We start from the raw sequence: 26,980 nt of genomic DNA, 5'->3' as shown, positions 1-26,980 counted from the left end.
TTGTTTGACAGAGTTTCTTTTTTAGCTTCTTCTGCCATCTTTAGTGCAGCTTGATGTCCAGCAGATTTTTGTGATCAAGTATTTTTTTTACGTAACGAACTTAACTGTTGCTTTCTATCTTCACCATAATAAGAAACTTCATAGTTGAACCATTCTTTAGATATTTTTATTCCCATCTTAGCTTCTACACCAAGTGTTTTCACTTTTTGGCAGGTACTGCAACCGAGCTAAAATTGGTGTAATTGTCTGCAGAAGGTAAATTTGGCGTTGTAATTTTAATTTCTTCTGTTTCTTTTGCATTTAATTTGATTTTTTTCTGAACAGGGTAGTCCACCATTCATAATTAGTTTTGCGTTATTTTGTTTAATTAATATTTTTATATCACTATTTAAATATATAAATTAAGTTATAACTTTGAATTTAAAACGCTAATAACTGGAAATTCATTAACGGTTTAATAAAAATTACTGTTGCAAATAGCGTAAAGTTTGTGTTTTAAAAATAGATCTTTTTTAAGTAGCGTAAGGCACTGTAAGATTAATATTCGGACAAACATTGCACAGAAACAATAGAATTTCTTAAAAAATTTCTTAAAAATGCGCAGGGTTGTGAGATTAATAATCGAAAAAAAACAAACAATTAGGCATCATAAAAACGAACGCTATTAAGAAAGGAAGAAAATAATATATATATATATATATATATATATATATATATATATATATATATATATATATATATATATATATATATATATATATATATATATATATATATATATATATATATATATATATATATATATATATACACTGCCGGTTTTAGCACTACCAGCGCCCTGGGCGAGATTTCTACGGCGCCCCTAGCTCAATTTAACCCCATTCAAAAAAAAGGCAAAGGGTAAAATAACCAATTAGTTTCGCCCCTTTATATTCGGCGCCTGGGCCATTGCCCAACCAGGCCCTACCCTAACGCCGCCACTGTATATATATACTAAAAAAACACCTCTGAAAACCGTTGCTCCTCACTTATTCTTTTTCATTATTTTTACTCTGGGAATGTTGCCAAAGATGTTATTTTATTAATAACAACATTGCTCATTTCTTTTATTGTCTTTCTTACCATATGTTGTCAGTTTGAACAAGACATTGCATAGAACCGTTGTGTTCTATGCAATAACAAAAAATATAGTTTTAATAAATAACAAAATTATTGAAATACCTCGTTGTCAGGTCAACCTCGTTGTGAAGATTATTTTGTGACTAACAATTACATTTTATTATTCACTAAGCTATGGATATCTAGCTCTCACATTTTTTTATAGATAAGTACACAACCTTTTTAAATAATACCTTAATTTTTTAGCAATGAGGAGGCCATGTGATCTTTTTCCACAAAAATTAAGTGAAATATGTGGATTATTAAAAAATACAAGCATGTCACAATATAAGATAGCTGAGGTGCTCAACATTTCTCAAAGCACAGTAAAGAGTGAGAAGCAAAAATTTGATTTTGACATACCTTTACAATCTGTTCTTAAAGACGCTTGTGGCAGAAAAAGTTTAACAACACCCAGGACGGACAGAAAAATTAGTGATGTTTATCTAAAACAAAGAAAACACCCTGTTAACTTATTGACCAAAATTGTCAATGAACAGGGAATTGATATTTCCCAACGCAGAGTCCAGAGACGTCTTAAAGATTTTGGTTTAACTTCACGTTGGCCAGCACGTAAACCAAAATTAACATTATGGTGAAGAAACGTCTACACTGGGCAAAATAAATTAATAAAAAGGTCACAGAGGATGACTAGAAAAAATTAATGCTGAATAAAAATCTTTAATTGTAAAATTTAACTTGATTTTGGTATATTTTTAAACCTTATGTGTGTATGTTTTCGGTTTGTTTATTATATAAGAGCATTTTTCAGGTCATGAGTGACAAATCTAGCTTTGATAGAAGAAGAGTGGGTAGAAAATTTCACTCAAATTGCATTGTGCCAATGGTAAAGCATCCTACATTTGTCATGGTGTGGTTGGTTATTAGTTTTCAAGGTACTTGATGGCAGCATATAGTAAAAGGGACAATGAGACAAGATCAGTATAAGGAAATTCTTAATGATAGACAAATACCACAGTTGGCGCAGTGGTTCCCAAATAAAGAAAATTACATTTTTATGCATGATGGGGCGCTATTTCACAAAGATAAAACTATTACAAAGTTTTTTAAAGAAAAAAAATGATGTCATGGATTGTCCTGGAAATTCTCCGGATTTAAATCCGATTGAGAATGTATAAGAGCTGCTTACGCAGGAAATGATCAAAAGTACAATAACAATGGAGCAGATGTTGATTGAAAAACCAATATATGTGGAGAACCACAGTAAAGAGCACACACCGTAGCGGAAATAATTTATTTGAAAAAAAATGTCCGCCAGAAACGGTTTGCATTTTCGAAACCACGAAACATCCTAATATAATAATCTAAGTTTTGAAAATATTCTATCAACGTCTTTTAAAAAAAAGGGGGCTAAATGGACAGGTCATGAATTTTTGGTATTCAAGATAGGTAACTTCCAGAAATGCTACAAACTTTAAATTTTGTTATAATAATACCGGTGTCAAATAAGAATGTTTAACAAAAAAATAACGATCATCGGGGTCTAGGAACAATATTTGTTACCTCGATATGAATTAACTACTAACGAGTACGAAGAGGCCTATGTCAAACTTGGTCTAAGAGTTTCCCAGTTCTAATCCAAATAAAGGGTTGGGTTTTTGGTCTGAACAAGTCTCAGAATCTGTTCATTATGATTTTAAACAATATTGGGAGAGTAGATATAAAGCTTCCAGTAGTCTTAAAGATTATCAACAAAGCCTGCTTAAAGTCATGGTTACATACAATTCCAGACATACCTACTTTAAAGTAGTATAAGTATAAAAAGAATACTTTAATAAATATGTGTATCTTTTGGAAACTATTACAAGTTGTAAATGCAAATATATATATATATATATATATATATATATATATATATATATATATATATATATATATATACATATATATATATATATATATATATATATATATATATATATATATATATATATATATATATATATATATATATATATATATATATATATATATATATATATAAAAACATTTACGTGTGTTTTTTAAACTGTTCTTTAATTGAAAAACAAATTAATATGTACCATAAGAACAATTTCAAGATTTTTTGATATTCAAGATAGGTAACTTTAAGATAGGTATGTTTATAATAATTTAAAGTATATTTTTATCAAAATAACTCGATGATTAGATTTAGCAACAAACCTAAAAACTAGGGCCCCAAGGTCGAAATGCTTGAATAGAATGGAGGATGGAAGGAGGGGGGCACTATTTTATTTTAAAAAAAATTCTACTATTATGAACGCGACTAAAATTCATTCGTAAAATTGTTATTTAGTAATTTAGGTTTATTTAATGTAATTAAAGTATTATTTTTTAATATATTTATAAGTAACGTATTAAATTTTACCTTTTAATTGGGGCCCCAAGGTCGAAATACTTAAATGAAAGAGGGGGCGCGATGAATAATTAAAAAAAAACTTGGCCATTATGAGCGTGATTAAAATTTATATGTAAAGTTGTTAGTTAGTTAGAAAATATTTAAACATTGAAAAGTTATTAATTTGTAAAGTTGATATCCCCCAAATAGAGTTGATTGTAAACTTTACTTAGTTGCCATTTTTAAACGACAAGAAATGTTTTTTATATAAATTAATTTTTTTGATAAATTTTGATCTAGTTTAAAAGACTTTAAAAAAAAAACTTTTTTTTTTCTTTTCCTACCACATATGGGACAGTGGGACCCGAATTTTCTGGTTATTATTGTTCCCAGACCTCGATGATTGTTATTTTTTTATTAAACATTTTTATTTGACACCAATATTATTATTACAAAATTTAAAGTTTGTGGCATTTATGGAAGTTACTTATCTTGAACAACGAAAATTCATGACCTGTCCGTTTAACCCCTTTTTTTTTTAAAGACGTTGATGGAATATTTTCAAAACTTAGATTATTATATTAGGATGTTTCGTGGTTTCAAAAATGCAAACCGTTTCTGGTGGACATTTTTTTTAAAATAAATTATTTCCGCTATGGAGTGATATATATATATATATATATATACATATATATATATATATATATATATATATATATATATATATATATATATATATATATATATATACAACTACATAACTTTAACTATATATACTTTTATTAGGAATAGTTTTAGCAATATATACTTTATTACAAATACAATCAAAATGCTTTAATAATAACTGAAATAATATTAACATATATTTGATGTACAATAAAAAAAAGTAAAATAGTTTTACAGTTTTTATTTTGAAAAGATAAATTAAGTCTTAAAAAAGGAAAAATAAACCTTTAGTTATGTACTCAAGAAAATTGCGTCATCGAGAACCCTTTTTTAAAAATAGTTTTATGGGATACTCAGGGGCGGATCCAGGAAATTTTTTGGGTACATCTGATTTTTCCACGAGCAATTTTTCTTCTCCCCCCCCCCCCCACAATTCCGGAGTTGGAGGGGAAGGATTAATACACCATATATATACACGGGGCCATTCCGAAAAGATCTTCAAGGAGGGGGAGGGGGAGGGGGGGAAGGAAATAACGTATGTTTTTGCCGAGTTACTTCTAAAAAAAAAAAAGTCATCGTTTACTGACATTTGCTGACTATAGTTAACAACTTGCCTAATACAAGTCTAAATTTGCCGACTAATTTTTCAATAAAGTTTTTGTAGGGGGTGGGGGGTTAGACACCGCTCTTCCCTAGTGACAACTCTGTATTTATAAAAAAAATACGCAAGGATATTACTAGGACATCTTACCATAGTAAAATCGTATATTTACATAAAATTTAGAAATTTATTTATATTGACAAGTTAGATTTATTTATACTCACAAATTAGCTTAATATTTTCACATTCCATTTTTAAATTATAATCTTACACATTTTACACATCTTATATTTTTATCGTAAATAATTATATATTATGTTTATATTGTAACAAACATAAAAAATATAAATATAACAAAATAATTACTTATTATAATAATAAATATTGAATTTTATATAAAGAAATTAGATGCCGCAATCTTAGTTTTACATTTTGCATAGCAAAAGTAAGTTTTAAAATCTTTATTCTATTTAAACTTGCATAATACATAAAACTTCAAAAAATAAAAACCTTTACACTTTAATTATTACAACATAGCATTTACAAAGAATGATAACAGCAACAACAATATATCTGAAACCAACGTATGTAACGCGATGTATCCCAATAATTTCTTTATGCCAAATAATGTTTTAAAAAGATTTGTGGCTATGAAAATAGCCAGTTTTTTTTTACCAGTCGCAAATAAAGATGACTTTTTTTGTTCTGTTTTTATTTTTAGTAATTTGTATTTTTTTAAACTTTATATTTTTAAATTTTTTTTAAATATATTTTATATTTATTTCAATTTTATTTAAAAGTTAATCTACGATTAATAGTAGCAAACTTATCAATGACTTTTTTTATATCTATAACTATCTCTGTATGAATATTCATTAATGCTAAACCATTTAGGCGGTCCTGAACCATGGTGCTTCGCATGTAATTTTTTAGGCGCCGAAGCGAAGAAAATGACCGCTCACACTCACATGAAGTTAATGGAAAGGTAGCAAGTAACTTTAGACAAACTTTTATGTTTTCAAAACCAGGAAAATTTATCGCTTTTAAATTCTCAGAAAATATTAGAAGGGATATCTCCTTTAAAATTTATCCAGAAGGCTTCCCATAAATCAAGCTCACCAGACAAAGCAAGCGGATTCGGTAAATCTGTTCCATAAAAGTCACTGAAAGATATGATGGAGTCTTTCCAACTGGTGTCACGAGAACATTGCACTACTGAAATCATTTTTCTAGGAACTAGCACAAGTGCTTTATAACATTTTAAGGTAGTATCATCAAACCTTGTGTCTAGTTCAACACTGAGATGGTCTAACAAAAAAATCGTGATAAAAACTTAAAATAATCAGAAATAGATTCAGAAGGTGTATTATCTCTGTTTTTGGAAATAAAGGAAGTTCTTGGCTTTGTTTCGGCTATATTAATATTTTGTGCAATTTTTAAAGCCTATTCATAACACATTTGATGGTACTGATCAACTACATTTCTAAGTGAAGATCAACATCTTTCAACGCCTAAATAAGATTTAAACCATCATAAATATCATTACTCCTTGACTGCAACATTCGCGTTATGGGAAGAGTTAAGTCAAACACATTTCTTGTTATGCACATAGCAACAATAAAATCAAAACCTGTAATTAGTTTCAGAAGAGACGATGCACTTGAAGATGTTGAGTGATTAAAACTCTTACTGACATTTAAAGACATCTCTTCAAGACAAGAGACCAAAGGAATAAAAATTTCTTGAAAAGTGTCTAATCCATTTACTTTTTCCACCCAACGTGTCCTGCAAACATCTTTTAACTTTTTTTTAACAGCCGATGGAACAGTACTTTTGATATGCTCCTCTAACTTTTGTTGTCTCGTAGGTGAAAGATTAAAAAAATATGATACTTCTTTAACATGTGTCAGAAGATTCTTAACATATTGTACGTTGCACGAGGCACAAATAGCTAAATTTAGCCTATGGCTATAGCAATGAACAAATGAAGCTTTTTCGTTTAGATTTAAAATGCGAGTGGACAATCCTTTGTTATGACCAGCCATTGCTCCAGCACCATCATATGACTGTCCTCGGTAATTCATGATATCTAAAGAAAAATCTGAAATACTTTTACAAAATATCAAATAATCCTTCACCAGTAACACCATTTGTGCAATGTAAAAAACTGATAAATTCTTCTCTTATATTAAACTTCGAATCAACAAATCGTATAACTAATGATAGCTGTTCTTTATTTGAACTGTCAGAAGCTTCATCAGCAATAATAGAAATATATTTAGAATTTTTAATTTCTGCTATTATTGTGTCAGTAATAACTTCTCCACAACACCTTACTAACTGATTTTGTGATGTCTTAGATATATAAGATGCATTTCATTGATGATATTTAAGATGATCTTCAAGAACTTTATCACCAGCTTTAACACGAAAATGTAACAATTCAATAAAATTACCTACAGTATGATTAGAAAACTCACTATTTTCAGGATGAAACTCCGAATCATCTCAATGGCCTCGTAAAGAAAGACCAAGACGTCCACAGAGAATAATTGTTTCAATAATAGGTTGTAATAACTGTCTGTTTTTAGAAATCTGTGATTGAACTATTTTTTGAGATGTAATATCTATTGATTCTGTTTTACAAGACCAAATGGACGACATTGAAAATAAAACTTCAGCAGTTTTTACATGTAAGCTTTTATTTCTGCAGACAGACCTATCATTGGTTTTGCCAAATGCATGTATCTGAAAGTAACGAGAAGCTTCATTTCAGCGATCAAAAGGCTCACTAAATAATCTTTCGACTAAACTACATTCAGATGGAAAATTGCACCCAAAAAGTACACATGGCAAACAGAAGGCTCCATCAAATATTTTCGAATATGTGAGCAATGGAAATTTTTCCATCCACATAAATTGAAAACTTCGCCCATTCAGATTTTTAGGAAAAGAATATGTTTTACAAGGTACAAAAACAGATTTAACTAAATGTTGAAGTTCAGAATTACTTAAGGTTTTTGCAACATTTGAATAACTAGTATAGTTAGAAACCAAATAACCAATATCATAATTATTGGACGGTAAAGAAAATGATTCACAACATGTAATTTTACTAAATTTTGATAATGATAATGTTGGTTGAGTAGAGACTTCCATTGGTTTCCTTTTTATATTATCCAATAAAAGACTACTATCTTGATGTTTGGCCTCGAAATAAAATTTTATTTTAGTCTGCGACATTTTGGTGCTTTCATTTGAAATTTTTTGTTTTAAGTTTTCTTTTATTATCACAGGGGTATAATGGTTGTGTTGGAAATGGAGCAGAAAAACAAAAAGGAGATAAAAAGACTCAATATTGTTTAAAGAGGTTATACGAGGTACAATAGTAGAGCTGAATAAAGTTTTAAACTTATGTAGACCAAAATCTGGATATAAACATTCTATTTTCTTATTGCAAACACTTGATAATGCAAGAATACAAAGGAAAGAAGACCAGTTTTCATTGTTACAATTATTAATAGCTTCTCCTTGAACTAAATCTATACTTTTTTTTCCTGAATCCAAAGAATTTAGTGATACTGATAAAGGAAGAATGTTATCAAAGCATAGAAAAGAGCTAGTATTATTAACAAAAGCATTATGAAAAGTTGGATGATTAGAATAAAATTCGGCATTTAAGAATAATTCAATTGAGGTCTGTAATCTTAAATCATTAGCCATACAGTTATTTCCAGTTAGACACAAGGAGATAGAACTGTACAGACAGTTTCCAGTTGATTGAGACCTGAGATATACATAAAATATAATAATTAATGTATTTATATGAAAAATTTATAAATATTTTTAACTAGCTAACAGTCAATATAACATTACAATTAACCAAATAGTTATTTAGAAAATTATGGAACCTGAACAAACATCTTTACCTTAAAACAACAAAATTGCCATTATATTTTTCTTTAAAACTTTTTGGAAGATAGATTTCAAAAATTTTAAGAGTTTTTTCTGCTTTGCAAGAGTCGACAATAATAATATCTTTACAAGAACTAATATTTTTTTCTAACATATCTTTCAAAGAAATCAATTTTGTTTTATCATTTTGTAACATAATGTTTTTAATTTCTTGATTGATTGACATTTTAAATTAATACTCGGACAGACAAATTAATACATTTAAAATTAAACAAATTTTGAATATTTTGAATTATTCGTATGTATATTAGGGTGTATGTGTTAGGGTACGTCCGACAGTGTTTTTTTTATAAAAAAAAACAGAATATTTAAAAAATAAATAATGAAAACTAAATTAACTATAAAGATAAATAATATAATGAAATAATACTGGGTACGTCTATTGATGTATTTTATCACTTATAGAATATTATTATTATTTTTACCTCCTGATGATTGCAAAACAAAAAATTCAAAAAGATTTTTAATTATATATTAAAATAAAATTGGGTACGTCTATTGATCTGTTTAGGTAAATATTAATTATCAAGAATTGCTTAAACCTCCAGTTAAGATACTTTTATATACGTTTTAAAAACCGCTTTAAACAAGAACCATTGGTATTTTTATTTCACAATTGCCCGTAAATGTAAAACGCAAGCGTAGTACTTAAATCTTATTAATTTGACAGTTCAGTAAAAAAGATATATACTATTTTAAAATTCAATTAATAATCGAATATAGTATAATTTATATTTTTGATATTTTTGGGTACGTCTTAAGACGTATTAGACGTACCCTAGATCCGCCCCTGATACTCATAACTATTTCCTTCATTACTTATTAAATTTCTCAATATAGTTAGTCGTGTTATTAAGAAGAAGCATAATATAAACATAACATCATTTTTTTCGGACATATTTTTGATATTTTAATTACTCATAAGATATTAGAAAATTTTCATAATTGAGTAAGATGAGTAAAATAAGTTTGCGTCATCAAAATAAGTTTGCGTCATCAAAATAAGTTTGCATCATCAAAATAAGTTTGCATCATCAAAATAAGTTTGCATCATCAAAATAAGTTTGCATCATCAAAATAAGTTTGCATCATCAAAATAAGTTTGCATCATTGCTTGTATCTAAGACGAGTTTTTTAAGATATGCTTTTTAAGGAACTCATATTTTTCAGGAGGGATATTGAAGAATTTTTGGTATTAATTTGTTATACAGGTAAGGACCACGATATACTATAGAGAATTGAGACAATTTTCTTTTTTTCAAGGGTGCTATATAGTTTCCAATTGCTCTATTGGTAAATTTATTTATATTAATTTAAAAAAGTTATTTATAAATCGACTTGAAACAGTTCCCAATATATGTTTAAACATAAAAAAAAAATGTTTTGATATATATTGATTTGGTAAATGCTTAAAGTATTCATCTGTTTTAGCAATGGATTTGCATAAGTAAGCTTATATTTATAAAAGATAATTCTTGACGCGAATTTCTCTATAGACATAGAGAGAACTTATTTTAGTTTTATGGGTACTTGCCCACACTTTATTGGCGCATGATAAATACCTGTGTATAAAGGAAAAATGAAGAAGTTTTAAATTTTTGAACGATAGACAATGTCTTGCTTTATAGAGTAGATCAAAGTTTTTTGAGATTTTTGTAATAATGGTATTTATGCGAGAATTCCATGATAACCTATCGTCAAGAAGCACACCAAAAAATTTAAATGATTGAGTTCAATAATTGTGTTGTCTTTACTAAGAGTTTGTAAAATTGATGTAGCTCTTTTTTTTGGTTGGATGAAATAATGTATTTAGTTTTGTTTAAGTTTAATGACAATTTTTGGAGTGAAATGATGTATTTAGTTTTGTTTAGTTTTGTTTAACTTTAATGACAATTTTTTTAGCTCTGAACCATGTGTCAAGCTTAATAAGTTTGCGGTTATAAAAAGGTCACTGATTGAGCAAGGAGAATAAAACAGATTGGTGTTGTCTGCAAAAATTATACAATCTAACTTTAATGAGACCTAGAGGGAGGTTGTTGACATAAATTAAAAATAGAAGAGGAGCTAGAATAGATCCTTGAGAGACCACACACCACTTGAGAGACCGCACACCACTTGAGAGACCGCACACCACTTGAGAGACCGCACACCACTTGAGAGACCACACACCACTTGAGAGACCGCACACCACTTGAGAGACCGCACACCACTTGAGAGACCACACACCACTTGAGAGACCGCACACCACTTGAGAGACCGCACATTTAATTTTTAGTTGTTTTGAGTTGTTAACGGGATCTATGGTAACACGTTGGTGTCTGTTGTCTAGATAGTTAACAAACCATTTCATAGTTTGATTTTTTATGCCATATTTTTCCTTTTTTTTTAGTAGTATTGCGTGGTCTTCTGTGTCAAACGCCTTTGTAAGATCAATAAAGACTTCTAAAACAAATTTCTCATCATTAAAGGAAGTGCTAATGATATTAATGAGATCTAGGATAGCATGTTCCGTTGTTCTGTTTCCTGTGTTTTATTAAATATTTATACAGTCTGTTGTAAATTATTCTTTCAAGGAGTTTAGAAAATATAGAGAGACTTGGTTTGGTTGAGAATTGAGATTGGTCTATAATTGCTTATTGCAGATGTATCTCAATTAGCAATTATAGACCAATCTCAATTCTTTAAATATACATTGTACAATTTTCAAATAGGTACAATTTTTGCTTTGAATGTAAGCTAAAATTCCCCCTCCCATTTTGAGCGTTTTTTTTTTCAAATAAAATAATTTTATAATTAGGAATCTGAAAATTTGAATTCTTTTGAGATCATTACACCATGATTACACCATGATTCTGTAAGACAAATCATGTTAAATAAAAAATTGCATTCTAAAAGAAAGTTTTTTGGTTTGTCTATATTTAAATTTAAACTTTTGATATTGATGAGTATCACCATAATATTTTTTATATCTGTTTTTAATTGCGTTTTAAAAATTTCAATATCAAAGTATGGCAAGTTAAAATCTAGTAAAAAGTTAAAAAGTTATTTATCTGCGTCATAAAAGTCGCTAAGTAAAAAGTTATTTATCTGCGTCATAAAAGTCGCTAAGTAAAAAGTTGTTTATCTGCGTCATAAAAGTCGTTAAGTAAAATGTTGTTTATCTGCGTCATAAAAGTCGTTAAGTAAAATGTTGTTATCGGTTTCAAAAAAGTTTAATTGTTTCGTTTCAGAGTCAATAGTTTCGTAAGCCATTGCGCATGTTTAAGAGTTTTATTTTTACATATGGTTTTTTTTTTTTACTTTCTTCAGTATTCCTTTTAAAGTATACTTAAATTACTTAAAGTATATTTTGAAGTTTACTTTAAAGTATACGCAAAGAAAAGTATCAAAAAACGTTTGACAAATGACTCAAAAGGATGCAACTTTGTATAGGAGATTCTACAAACTTTTCTGGCAACCTCAGTTCAATTGACAATGCATTTTGATTTACCACAAATTTCATAACAACATGACACATATCAGCTTTTCAATTTAGCAAATGCTTTTGTCTGAAACGCAACTTTTCTTACATCGATAAAATAACTCGGTTTCTCTCTTTTTGTTTTCTTTGTCTTTTTTTCCTGCGCTTTTTTTCTTTGGAGTTGTTAATAAACTCAACAGTTTTTAGCAGATCTTTATCTTCTATGGAGCAATAGACTTGAATTATTTTTATAGTTTTTTTAGTTAATTTACCTCACTAAGGCCGAGAAGGTCATTACAATTGAGGAGGCCATTTAAATTGCAGTTACAACCTTCTCTCAATTCTATAACTGAAAAAACAGGAATCTTGACGAACAATGCCGCTGCACTGAGAAACTATTGCTTTTCGGCTCATCTTAAATTGAGCACTCAACTCAAGTTGAGCGCGGTACTACCAGGGACGTGGTAGGAATCAAATTCGGAACTTCTCGTTTACTAGGCGAGCACTCTACCACTAGACCAAAGCTGCTTTTGGCATGATACTACCTCCATTTTATTTGGATTCTTAACAAATCCGGAATTAATAATTATTTTATGTAAGTCTTTGATCATGGTCTCAAGCGACAAACATTTTTCTTTTGAGTTAAACCATTTTCTTTCAAATACATTTGGTTATAATTTTGTTTCTTAGATATATGAGAACCTATTGAGTCATTTAGAACGGTCACTATGAAATGTCACTAATGTCAAGTGACAAACACAGTAGAAATTTTGTTTGTTGTTGAGTTGTTTTTTTCAAGAAGTTATCTTTGCAAGATCAATTCACGATAAAAATTTTTATAAATAAATCAAGTGTCAAATAAATAATTATTATTAAAAGTTTTTTTATTAATCTTATTTGGCAAGTTAAAAATTGTCATTATTTCTTTTTGCTCGCAGTTTCGGAATACAGTCAATAAAACTTTGTTTACTTGCTAATTCATTTTTCTATAAACCAGACAAGGTTTTGTTAACCGGCTTTTCTTTGATTTGTCACAACAAAACGATTTTAATAACAAAGGATAACATTCAATTTGCAACGCAACTGAGTGGCATTACGCCGTAAATTATATATACTTAAAAATATGACATTAATAAAACATTTACTTGCTGAGACTAAATAACTTTTTAAAGAGACTTTTTACTCCCATAAACTCATTTAACTCTTCTTAATTACATCCATTACCTTGTTAAATGATAATTGCCGACATTAAATGTATAAATATAAGTTTTAATATTAAATATAACTTTTATATACTTACATCGAGTATAAATTTTATATCTTAAATATATATTAAATTATATATGTATAAAATATAAATTTATTATATTTTAATATATATATATATATATATATATATATATAGAACCCTTAGATGTTGTCCGAAAGTTTTTTCGATATTTTGTTGACAAAAAGTAAAAATTAAAATGCAAGACCGGAATTTTTTTTTTTTAATAATGATAGACTGCCTGCCCCAACCAAACCCTCAGTCGATGTAGCAGCACTCCCTTGCGGGTCAGGCTATTTGTCAGTCGATGTAGCAGCACTCCCTTGCGAGTCAGGCTATTTGTCAGTCGATGTAGCAGCACTCCCTTGCGAGTCAGGCTATTTGTCAGTCGATGTAGCAGCACTCCCTTGCGAGTCAGGCTATAAGATAGTCGATGTAGCAACACTCCGCGCATGATTTACAGTAAAAAAAAATAAAAATAAAAACATTTTATTAAAAAAAATAAAAATAAAAACATTTTATTAAAAAAAATAAAAATAAAAACATTTTATTAAAAAAAATAAAAATAAAAACATTGTTTATATTGTTAAAAACATTCAAAATGTTATAAAAACATTCAGAATGTTTTTAAAAACATTCTGGTCAATTAAATTTGCGTTTTTGTGGTTTTTTTAAAAAACGATTAATTTGTAATTAAATTAATGGTTTTTACTTTCGTCCAACACGGAAATGTTGGACGAAAGTCAAAAGTAATTAAAAGTGACGTGTGTGTTGGCGTAAGAATCACTTTTTTCCTTCCGCTCTTCCTAAAGCCAACAAACTATAGAACTATATATATATATATATATATATATATATATATATATATATATATATATATATATATATATATATATATATATATATATATATATATATATATATATATATATATATATATATATATATATATATATATATATATTAAGTATATCTACAAGATTCTCTTATGTCTTTTTGTTTACAAAGTTTCTCGTGTGACGTTTAAAACAGCGCCAAATTGAATCAGACGAAAGTTTGTCTCAACCTCCTGATAAAAACTTTTTCTTTGAAATTTTGTAAATAATATTATAAAGATTTATTGTGTTTGTATTACAGGCAACAAAAGTTTACGCAATAATTGGTTTAAATAATATTATAAGGTAAAGTGTTATTTGGAACGTTATAAGTTGTTTAAAGTTTTTAAAACATCCAACTTCACACAGTTTCAAGAGTATTCAAATGGTATAATATGGTTTATGATTATAGGGTTTATAACTATATATTATAAAATCTTGACTCTTTTACGGGTTTTATGACGTTAAATAAGGATGCTAGCCTTATACGGTATTTTTTGCAAAGTTTAAAAAGATATTTGGAATTGTTGTAATAGATTTAAATAGCAAAAAAAAAAAAAAAATCGTATACAATTAGATAAACATAAATTTTTCCCACAAATTGAATCGACAACTATTTTTAACAAAATATCAAGACCTACGTTTTTTTTGGTTTTATAAGTAAATTTATTATTTGGTTCTGAATAAAAAGGGTACTATTAGATAAATAAAAAAATATTGAAGGCAAAATGTCTTGCCGTTAAGCCATTTATTTTCTAAAAAAAAAAAATCAAAAAAATAAAAAATAAATAATAAATAATATAATTTTTAGTTATTTTTTTCTTGTTATTTTTTTTAATTATTATTTCTATTTTACTAGTTATTAAGGAGCTCTAAGAAAATCTAATTGGCTTGTCACACACAGTATGTCGACTTAGGACCCTAATGCTAATGAAATATTATTTGAAAACTTTTTTTAAAGGTTTTTATAAGTTCTTTCTGTAACTTTTAATGTTGTCAGGATTTAACTTTTTAGCTGCAGTAAAACAGTTAAAAATCTTGACAACATTAACTTTTAATGTTGTCAGGGTTTTTAACTGTTTTACTGCAGCATCTGTTTTACTGCAGCATCTGTTTAAATTAATAAACCATACGCCATTCATACGCCGTTTATGTTTCAAAATCAAATTTATAATATTGTTTATATAAATTTTACAATTGTTTTTGTCGCTTTTTTATTGTTAATTTCAACCTTTGTTGTTAAATTCTTTTTACACAAATAATATTTGTTTCACAATTAAGTTTATAATATTATTTATATATTATTATAATCTTTAAAATTGTTTTAGTAGTTTTTTTTTTTTATTATTAGTTCAAATCTTAGTTGTAAATTCTTATTACATAAATGTGTATGTGTAAATGTATATTTGGATAAGTAAATATAAATCAAGCACAGAGAACCGGTGTTAGTGAAATTAGAACTTTTTTAACAAAGGTTTTTAAGTTTATTGTTTTCTTTCTTTTCTTGATATGTTATGTACTGCTTGCATCCATCAAACTACTTCATACTCGCTAACCGTCTTCATAACCGCTAAAACATGTGAACAATAATTTCTATTTATTTCAAAATAAATATCACGTTTAAAATAACAATAGTTTAAAAATATAATGCGAATAAAAACATCTATAATTTTCAAAATAAATATATCGTCTTGCGCCCACTTAATCTTATTTGTCGAATACGATTATTAAAATCTAATTATTCGAACATAATAAAATAATATTTATACTGGTGTACTACATGTATAAATACACATCTTGATTATCCAAAAGTTATGCAAAAGAAACTAAGAAGCCTTACGAAGGTGTCGCTGTATTATTTACAAAACGTCGGTGCGTTTACGCTCATATCGACTAAAACGCCAAACCACTGAAAAGGGATGGTTCACCTCCAAAAGTAGCATACATACATATTTGCATATGCATTCATTCTTTTTTTTTTCTTACATTTTTCTCCCCTTTTTATCTTTTTAATATATATATATATATATATATATATATATATATATATATATATATATATATATATATATATATATATATATATATATATATATATATATATATATATATATATATATATGCGCGCGCACACCTTTTTTGAATATTCTTATTAGTTTCCGTCAATTACATTTTGCACATAAACAGTTAAAATTGAAAAATAAAGAATCATAAAATGAAAATAATATATAAATAATAGAATGATATAATGAAAATACATACTGCTTAAAATATATAAATATATCCAATTTATGATTTAATTTTATGATATTGGGAAGTCGAAACTCGGCAAAACTATTTTACTCCACAAATAAGGTCCAGGGTGAGCAATACAAAACAGACTAAGGTAGTTCATTTAAAAAGTTATTATTTCGCAGGGTATATTTATAAAAAAATATTCAGCGCCAGCGTGTTCTAATACGACATGTATATGTATATATATGTCCTATTAGCTTTTACATCGTTAATTTTTTTATAAAATCAACTTTTTAAAACCACATTATTTCAAAATGGAGCAAGCTGGGGCAGCTAACTTTTTTAGTTTCTAACAGAATGATACAAACTCTCTTTAAAAAAAGAATTGACTTCGCGAAGGAAATCTAAGGTAAAAAGTCCTAGCACTATAAAAATCAGTTTAAACTCATAAAAGTTGCATTTTTAAATTAAGATGTATCAATACATATTTACATTTTTTTACAATACATATTTACATTTTTTTATAAATTAAAATAAATTTATCTATTATCTTTGTATACAATGAAAATTGAAATGTAAGGTTTTGTATTTAGGGACTAAATTAAGTTTTAATAATGATAAAATTTTAACGATAAAAAAGAACTGTGTTTGGTCATTTTCAAACAAAAATTAACAATTAAATCTATTATTACAGTACTGATTTTGTTATACCGTTAGAAATATAAGAAACTGTAGAAAATAGTTAGCTAATAACATTGTTCAAATTTCGCTACTCAAAAAACTATATTTTGGCCAAATTTCAAGTGTTTCTAAATCATTGTGTAGAGTAGAAAATACATATGAGATTTTTACTCTCTTCATTGAAGGAAGTAAAAATCTCAAACGTATTTTTCCTCAGAAAAAATCTAACGAAGACTTTATGAAATTTTTACTCTGTGTACTCGTTTTATGTTTATTTAACGCTATTAAAAGTTTTGTTTTTAAAGGGCGATTAAAAGTTTTGTTTCTAAAGGGCTATTAAAAGGTTTTTATATATAGTTATTAAATGTTTTATTTAGGTTGAATTTTAAATATTGAGTTTATGATTAACTTTTAAGTTACGCGCCGTAAAAGTTATATGTAGTAGCATATAACCTTTTTTAAACCTTTATTTCTAATTTCTTCTTTTTTTTTGAGATATGAATAGTTATAGAAGTAAAAATTATTACATTTTATTAATTAAAAACTGATAACATACGCGCTTATCTTTCTATTTGAAAAAGCCTTTGTTTCCGATAAGGTTAATGATACTTTAAGGTTATTAATACTAAACGAGTTCTTTTCCCGTTAACAGCTTTTAAAAAATAAAATTTATAATTTGATAAAGCTGAAGTGATAAAATCTATATTTTTTTTAATGAAAGATTAGTACAAAGAAAAGTTTAGTGACATTATTTCGGTAAGGATTTCTTAATTCAAAAAAATAGGGGATAAAAATATTTTCGTTTACTATTAGGCCTATATCTTACTTTTAGTAACGATATAGTACCTAGTACCAGTGATGGACCCAGAATTTTTAGATGTCTGAGATAGTTAACTTCCAGAAACGGAGAAAACTCCAAACATTTGTATGTTAGTACTTATGTCAAATAATGAGGTTTTGCATAAAATTGCGATGGTTGGAGGCTAGGAACGAAAAAACAAAAAAAAGCCTTTTAACTTCATCCCTCCCCCCTCCTCCTAAATTTTTCAAATTTTTTTTGAACATCTACCATAAATCATACAAGGGCTACTTACATAATGATCCATTTTTTGTATAATACCATAAAGTTCTTTGTCTTGCTAATGATCTAGAATTTCTGCTAAACCATATTGGTCTACTTCATTTGCATTTCGATTTTTCTAATCAACAGCTAATGTAAACAAAACATATGAATTTGGAAAACCTTCTTCTCTGGAATTCAATAACAAATTTCCATGATATTACTTTTCCAAATATTTTCTTTTTGATCAAACTATCCATCAGTTCTTGATGTTTTAAATGAAAGACTTAATCAGGTCAATTACTTGCGAGCTTTAATGGGCCAAGGTTTTCCATAATTTTTATTCTCAAAATTATGAAACTGTTATAGTATTCTGTATTCCGGCTTTTACTTACTTTCCTACCGTTTCAATTTTGTTTAACTATTTCTTCAATTTGGTTTTAATTATTATATACTTTTTTTTCCCAACAATATTTTTTTTGGGTACGTCCAACAACGTAACAGACATCCCCTAGACACGCCCCTGCCTGAAACAATTTTTCCGCATGCAACGTTGGATTACGAACAATTTTGTTCAAATAGGTTTGCTGTGTAGTTGTTACCCTTCTATTGCTATTTTGTTGCTTTGATTTGAACATCAGTTAGCCTTTTGGGAATATAACAGTATGTCGTAACAAATCACTACTTAGTGAGAAACAATATTTTTTTCTTATAGAACTCTCTTTAATAGACCTGTATATCAAAAATAAACAATGTAATGTGGAAGAGAAACTTCCACATTACATTATTTATTTTTGTTTTTATTACAAAATAAAAATGCAACTTCAGGTACTCTTGGTGTATTGTATGTATTTTTGTAAACTCGATTGCAAACACGCTAACCCACTTTTTCTGTCAATGTCATCACGCATTCCTTAATTAGATGTTCTATTTTCCTTGTTCGTTTTTCTTCAAGTTTTATGACTTCTTCATTGGTTTTAATTATTTACTGAATCCATTAACTTTTCTCAAATTTGAATCCCACTGAGCTACAAACTCTAAATCCAACTGAGCTGCTAACACTGAATCTAAGTCACAATAAAGTTTCTTTCCAATTCTATAAAAAGACGTATCATCATGTATCCGAACTTCTATAAGTTCCTAAATTGTTATAAACCTGTCCATGTACTCTCATTACTAAAGGTCCTCCAAACGTTTCATGCCAGATCCACTTCTTGATATAAAAGACAAACTATTGTTGCATGAACGAATCTTTGCTTTAATGCTTTACTTTGCTCATCTTCACCTTAAAGTAATCTCCAAAAAAAATCTCTTGCTTCAATAGGCGGTAACAGTACTTTACCTTTGAGGCAACACATGCTACAGTTTCCTTTCTCATCGAAATCACTTCTAAATTGCCATGCATTACAACACACATATATCTAACCTATTGGTCCACAGTAATTCTCATTTACATCAGTTGTTACAACTTAATGTTATATATACTTTAAATAAAGCTTTTTTCTGTTGACTTTTTTTTTTTTTACCATTTCAGACTCTTAGACTGTTTGCCATCAGTAATTCTTTTTTATTTTCTTTATTTTAGCTAGTTCGCAGTGGTCTAATCCGTCCTTAATTTTGGCTTGGCTTTTCTGGGATGATTATAATTTTTACTAGCTTACAATTTTTTTTGTTTTAGTTTTCTTGTCTGACTTAATAACATAGACAGTCAATAGACGTACTGTAATGTTAAGATAAAAATTGTTACAAAACAAAATATAGTAAAAGTAATATAGAAAAAACAAAGATGACGTCAAATCAGCAGAATAAATCAAGTATGTTCGTATCAATTTATGAAACTTTAAATTTATCGATGAATATAAATCTAGTTGAGAATAGTATAAATAACATTTTATCAACTTGTTGCCCCTCACGTTTGGGGTAGGAGTGAGGAAGAGGGGTGGAGTTCAAGAGCTTTTTAAACAAACATAAATGAGCAATATAAATGGTGTTCGATTGACGTCACGATGTAAACATTGGTTGGTTCTTTTTGCCAATTAACTGTTGCAATCTACTCGCAGCGTCTCTTAGATGACAACTCAAGCATTTTACTATCTTGATGCTTAATAATAGCAGGTAAGAAATCTTGTCACCACCATGGTCTCAATTAGACTTGAGCAACCGTTAACAAAACAAGTACTTGGCATAGTTTTATTGACAAGGATAAAATAATTTATAGTTTCTATGAAGAAAAAACAACAATATTTTCACACACGTTTAAAAACAATCTCTTTTAGAATGTACAATAAAAATAAATAAACCAAGTTTCTATAATTAAAAAATCTCTTTATTCAAACTTTTATTTTCACCTATAAAATTCAAATTAGAGAAGTTGTACTTTATATAGTACACAATTCTAAAAAAAGTTGTAATGTATATTATTTTAAGCATGCTAGTCCAGCATTTTTTTAAGCATATTTTTGAAATGTGTATTTAAAAATTTATTCCTTAAAAATCTAGTAACTTAAAACATTCAGAATCATGTTAGTTTATAGGATCAACAAAAGATTGTGTTATTAAGTCATTATTGAGATCCATTATTAAGTTCCAGTTTTTACATTCATCATTGAACTCAATGAAATCAGAAAAAAACTGCACATGTCCAACACACTTTACTTTCAGTGTGTAGTAATATATAGAATTGTACGTAAGGCCACAACCAACAACATCTTTAAACAACAAAGAGTCACCTCTTCTGAGAAACTCATTGCGCACTAATCAATTAAATGAAATAGATCTTCTATTTAATTTTATTGATTACTTGAAAATGTTTTAATACTTACAGATCTATTACGTATTTACTATTATTGTTTATAGAAGTCCTTGAAATGTTACAACTTATTTTAAAAATTTTTTTAAAGATTCGTGTCAAAAAAACAATGCTTTTAAGCAAACTTTTAAATTTAAAGCTTAACTTATGAACAACGCCCATGTGAAAAGTTAATTTGTCAATAAAAAGTCTGTTTTATGAAAAACACTCTTGACATGACAGCAAAAAGATACACACATAATTTCAACAATTTGAAAATTATAATAAAATTATAATCATTTGGATCCTCTGCAACTTGTCTACGTTTAAAGCACGGGTGTTGATTGCCTCTATAATGACACATTTTTCTAAGTTTGTAGTTTCGCTTGTTGCCAATTATTGATGTTGTTAATTATTATTAAATACTTTTAATATACTAAAGCAATTTAATAAGTAATTCAGCATATTATTTATATACATTGCATTTTAAAATATAAATACAATTTAATAAGTTATTAAACATGCTTAAACAACCAAAATGTGTTCACTGTGTCTGAGTTATGTATGTTAGTAAATTGATAAAAATATATATATAAAAAAAGCACAAGCTCTAACTTCAGTGTTGTATATTAATCCATGTAGTAAAATCTTATGCGTTATAATACTTAAGAGAAGATGGTAAAAATGTAAAACAAAAGTAAAAATATAAAAATAAAAATTTTTTTTTGAATACTTTGGAGTACTTTATATACAGTTGACTTATTCTCACATTACTTTTTGAATACTTTGGAGTACTTTATATACAGTTGACTTATTCTCACATTACTTTTTGAATACTTTGGAGTACTTTATATACAGTTGACTTATTCTCACATTACTTTTTGAATACTTTGGAGTACTTTATATACAGTTGACTTATTCTCACATTACTTTTTGAATACTTTGGAGTACTTTATATACAGTTGACTTATTCTCACATTACTTTTTGAATACTTTGGAGTACTTTATATACAGTTGACTTATTCTCACATTACTTTTTGAATACTTTGGAGTACTTTATATACAGTTGACTTATTCTCACATTACTTTTTGAATACTTTGGAGTACTTTATATACAGTTTACTTATTCTCACATTACTTATAAGTTATAAGTAATTTGCGAATAAGTAAACTGTATATAAAGCACTCCAAAGCATTAAAAGTTTTTGTTTTCGGAGGTGTATTGTAATATAATACACTTTTAAAGTCAAGTTATTTAATAGAGTTCTTTTTTAAGAAAAAATAAATTACTTATATTGTGAGACAGAGAATTAAATTCTACATAAATTTATTTAAAAATAATCTTTAAAAATCTATCTGCTACAAGGTATGTTATCTAAATAGCTGCAATTAAATACGTTACGCTAATAAACGCTCGCTTTTTTACGCTAAAAAACACTCTATTTGCCATACAGTATGATGGCCGCGAATTTTAACGTCACGAAATAGAATGCCATCTATTAATGAAAACATAGATAAACGGATAAAAAATATTTGTAATTAGATTTTTACATAAACAAAATAAAACCCTAGTTATTTTTTATATTTATCTCCTTTAATCTTGTTTTTAAGTTGTTTTTTTTCAAATATTGTTATATATTATTGGTTATGTATTATTCACTATATATTACTCCCTATATTATTTGTTACATATATTTATTTATATCCTTTATTTTTGTTTTTGGTTTTTTTAAATAATCTTTTTCTTTTTTCTTTTCATCGTTTAGTTATCGTTTAAAATAGAAAAATCGTTTAAAATAGAAAAAATGTTGACATCGTTTGAAATAGAAAAAAAGTTGACAGTAAAATAGAAAAAAAAAGATAAACGATTCGTTTATATTTTTTTCCATTTTACCGTCAACTTTTTTTCTATTTTACCTCCGCCATTTGCGTTATCTTTGCGTTGTCTTAACATAAAATGATGTCATTGCACAGGAAAAATGAAAAGTCTTTTAATTTTTAATTCTACAACAATAAAAATTAATAGAATTTATAAATAGAACGTAGATTTTATAAAAAGATTTTCAAAGCTGACTTCGTTTGTACTTTTATTGCATAAAAAGATTTTCAAAGCATATATACATTATACAATTACTACACTTTTATTAGGCATACTAATTTACTTATTTTTTTTTTATTGCTGTATTTTAAAAACGTGAATGTTTCTAAATTTATCGTTGATAGTAACAACATGAACATTACTACTCAAACTTCGCTGCCAAATGAACCAAACGCATACGCAGCGATTGCTTCTCTTTTTGTGCTTTCAACAACTACCACAACGGTTAATGCTGGATGTCTTGTTATAATAAGAAAATCAAAGAAAATGTTAACTAGACCGTCCGTACATTTTATAATCAATATATTGGTAGTGGATTTATTACAAGGAATGTTTGTCATTCCAATTTATGCTATAAAAAAAATTAAAATTCAAAGTAGATTTTGGGATAACTTTGTCTGCGATTCTTTTCGCTTTTTATACATGATAACATACTATATGTCAATATTTTGCGTTCTACTTATAGCCTTAGACCGATACATTGCTACAGCTTTTATTTTTAAATATAGAACATTGATTAAAATAAAAACAGTAAGAATTATTACAATCGCATCTTGGATTTATGTTACAGCGCTGTGTTTAATTCCATTTTATAAAGCACCCTCACAACATATTACGAATCAAGAAAATGATTCTTGCATTTATCGCCCTTCAAATGCTTGGACAATAACAATGCTTATTTTAAATTGCTTCATTCCTTATCTTGTAATACTGTTTTTCTACAGTTGCATTTTTAAACATATTCAAAATATTGAAAATCAATCTGGTAGAGATCGAAGAGAAGGCAAAAGTTTATCTGATAATGCTAGGATTGTTCTAAAAATTGCATTTCTTGTGTCAATTTGCTATGCTATTTGTTGGACACCGTCAGTTATCTATTATGTATTAGGGAAGTTTTGTCCAAAGTATTGTTTCTCAAAAAATTTTAAAAACTCTACCGATAGAAGTAACATAGAGTTTGCAATAAAATATATAGGATTTTTAAACTCACTTGGAGCACCTATGATTTACTGTTTAACTGTCAAAGAATTCCGATTTAGACTGCTTTTTTTAAAAAAAGATAGTATGAAAGCCGTTTCTACTACATGCGAAGCGTACGCAAATATGTCACAAATATGAAACATATTTATATGATAAATATGTGGATAAGATTTGTTTCTACAATCTAACCATTTCAATAAGTTATGAGAAACCGTGCTGAGCTACAGTTATTACTCATGAGTCAAATTTGTGTTATTCATAATTGGTTTTCCAGACGTATTATTATTTAGAGTTGTTACTCGAGAGTTAAATTTGTGTTAATTATTCACTTACTTATTAATCTTCCTGACGTATTGTTTAAAAGATATTAGCCATGAAGAGTTTACTCCTACTAGTAACATTAGATTTTTTTCTCTCCAATCTTTCTTAGTGTTAATTGGCACCACGACAATGAGGCTAACTGGCTACATTTATTATTTAAATTAGAAATAGTAACTTTAAACTGTAAAACTTTTTTATTTTTTATTTAAACATATAAACTACATAAAATTTATTTGGATACTTTTAGGTAAAAAAAAACAAGAACGTTTGACATCTGATTGTGCTTTATAAATTTATATTTTTCCAAACTGCAATTTAATGTTTAAAAAATATATATTAAAAAGATCACAAATTTATGTATCTAACTAGCCCAGGTCCCAGGTAACCAGGTCCCAGGTCTACCTTTTAACTATAACTAATATGATTCTTCATGTAAACATTATTTTAAAATCTGAATCTAAAAACTTTAAGTAAGATCAAATGTGCCTAAGTTTGAAAAAATCATACTACTCAAATTCGAAAATTTTTGGATCAAGATACTCTATATTCCAGTATCCCACAATTTTATAATACAAGGCCGTTGACAACTTTTTTTGATGTTTGAGCGAAGCAACTTTGAAACATGAAAAAAACTCCATATTTAAGTATGTTCATATATATTCAAATATATTATAAAGAGTTTATTCTTTATATCAACAGCTTTCAGACAAAATTACTAAAAATTTAATAAGCTACAAAATTTAAAGTCTGCAAACTTATGACCAAAAATACCTTTTAACTTTTAATGCAAATCGGTTTTATGAATCTTTATTAATAGTCTAGTCAAAATTGGTATAAAACGGGCTAACCTGGACAAAGTTTAGATAAAGATAAATTTGGTACCGCTCGAAGCGTAATTTTATCTACTTTAACTTATTGAAAATTTACAAAAAACTATTTTCGGCAAAAAAAAAGTTACGAACATTTTTTTTGATCTCGCATTTAAATTTTATTTTCAAAAATTAAGAAAAAGTCCAGCGGGCCTGCTGTTTATAGGTTGTGATAACTTGCTGAAAAATGAAAAAGTTCCTATAGTGGGTTAATTCGTAAATTACCCTGTTAATTCAAAAATTAGGCGATTAATTCGAAAACTCGAGAACTGCTTTTAATCGGTTCTCAAATTTTTTAAATAAAGTTTGAATTAGGAGAAATATTTAATTTATGTAAAATTAAAAAAAAACACAATATCAAAGTCAAAATATAAAATAATGGATTACACATACTTACACAGAACACATGCACACAAAGGTACACATAACTTACGCAGAACAACGAATAGGTTTATAGGTAACTTAAACAACTTTCAAAAGCAAAAAATTAAAATTACAAACAATATTTACAGTATTTCACCTATTTAAGTAATTCCTAAGGAAAAAGCGTTTTAAAAAAAACATAAAGTGTCAATTGAACGGTGATTAAGCCTTGTTCTTAATTTCAATATTTTTGTAAAAATATTGCCTGCATTTGTACAATTGAAAATACTTGCTCAATTTGAAAAAATTGTTTAAATTACGCAACTGAAAATACTCGTTCACTAGCAACTGGTCTCGGGTTAGCTGCATCAAATAACAAATCTAAGTTTTTGGATCCTTTATTTGATGCTTTAAATAATTAAAACTTGAACAGTTGGGTTTGCAAGGATTTTTGCAGGCTTTTCAAACTTGTTAATTGATTTTTCTAGGACATTTAAAAAAAAACGTTACTCTTTTCTCTAAGTCTTCAATTGCTAGACAAATTGGTCCCAAGACTTTTTAAGTTTTAAATGTTTAGGGTATTGAGCTTCATTCCACATATAAGATGAACCAATATCATTCAATGATAAACCAGACATTATTTTACTGCTAGAAATCTACAAACCATTTCCAGTTTGAAGCCCTCAAAAATATTATGCGAAATTATTTTGAATGAATAACTATTATATAGTTAAAAATTGTTATTTGCTCTTGCACTTATAATTCTTTAGTTAAGTTACGGCTTTTAAAGAGTAAAAGCGGGTCAAACCGATCATACTATTTTTCGATCACTGATCGAACAATTTAAATAAAACCGGACCTGAAATAAATATTTAAAAAATAAAAACACCAGAAGAAAGAGAATCTTCTCCTCTATTCAAATATGTCAAAATAAAATCCAAGTCATTTTTCAGTCAAGCTTAAAAGAGACCGTTGTAAATATTTGCTATCATTTTAACTGGGGAACCATAATTCGTTTAAAAATAATTGTGGTCCTATTTTGTAAAAAATTTAATTTTAATACCGATTACTTATTTTTTTTTCGTTTTATAGTTAAAAATTAGGTAAAAACGTAAGAACAATTATTATTTAATTTTTACTGGTAAAACCCATCATTTACATATTTACTTTAACTTCCTATATTTAGTAGTATGTGAATTTTTAAGTTAGGTACCTATGTTAGT

General features: G+C 27.5%; 2 protein-coding genes across 3 annotated transcripts in view; one reads left to right on the top strand and one right to left on the bottom strand.

Moving 5' to 3' along the window:
* LOC136091936 (E3 SUMO-protein ligase KIAA1586-like) overlaps nucleotides 1-38 on the bottom strand; it is a 798-nt gene extending 760 nt beyond the window's left edge. The window contains exon 1 of the mRNA XM_065819656.1: nucleotides 1-38. This exon is cut by the window's left edge and continues 760 nt beyond it. Within this exon, the coding sequence (XP_065675728.1) occupies nucleotides 1-38 (38 nt within the window).
* A 14,516-nt stretch (nucleotides 39-14,554) lies between these two features.
* LOC124810297 (beta-2 adrenergic receptor) lies at nucleotides 14,555-24,796 on the top strand. 2 transcript variants are annotated; one of them, XM_065818751.1, is made up of 2 exons: nucleotides 14,555-14,667; nucleotides 23,349-24,796. In XM_065818751.1, exon 2 carries the CDS (start codon nucleotides 23,356-23,358, stop codon nucleotides 24,340-24,342), a length of 987 nt encoding a protein of 328 aa, XP_065674823.1. In that variant the 5' UTR covers nucleotides 14,555-14,667; nucleotides 23,349-23,355; the 3' UTR covers nucleotides 24,343-24,796. The 2 variants fall into 2 exon arrangements, with proteins under 2 accessions (XP_065674823.1, XP_065674822.1); XM_065818750.1 differs by lacking the exon at nucleotides 14,555-14,667 and adding an exon at nucleotides 20,129-20,452.
* The last annotated feature ends 2,184 nt before the right edge of the window (nucleotides 24,797-26,980 follow it).

Source organism: Hydra vulgaris, chromosome 15, assembly GCF_038396675.1.
Source record: "Hydra vulgaris chromosome 15, alternate assembly HydraT2T_AEP".
NCBI classification, from domain to species: Eukaryota; Metazoa; Cnidaria; class Hydrozoa; order Anthoathecata; family Hydridae; genus Hydra; species Hydra vulgaris.
Note: the sequence above shows the minus strand (reverse complement) of the source record. Positions and strands in the feature narration are given on the sequence as shown.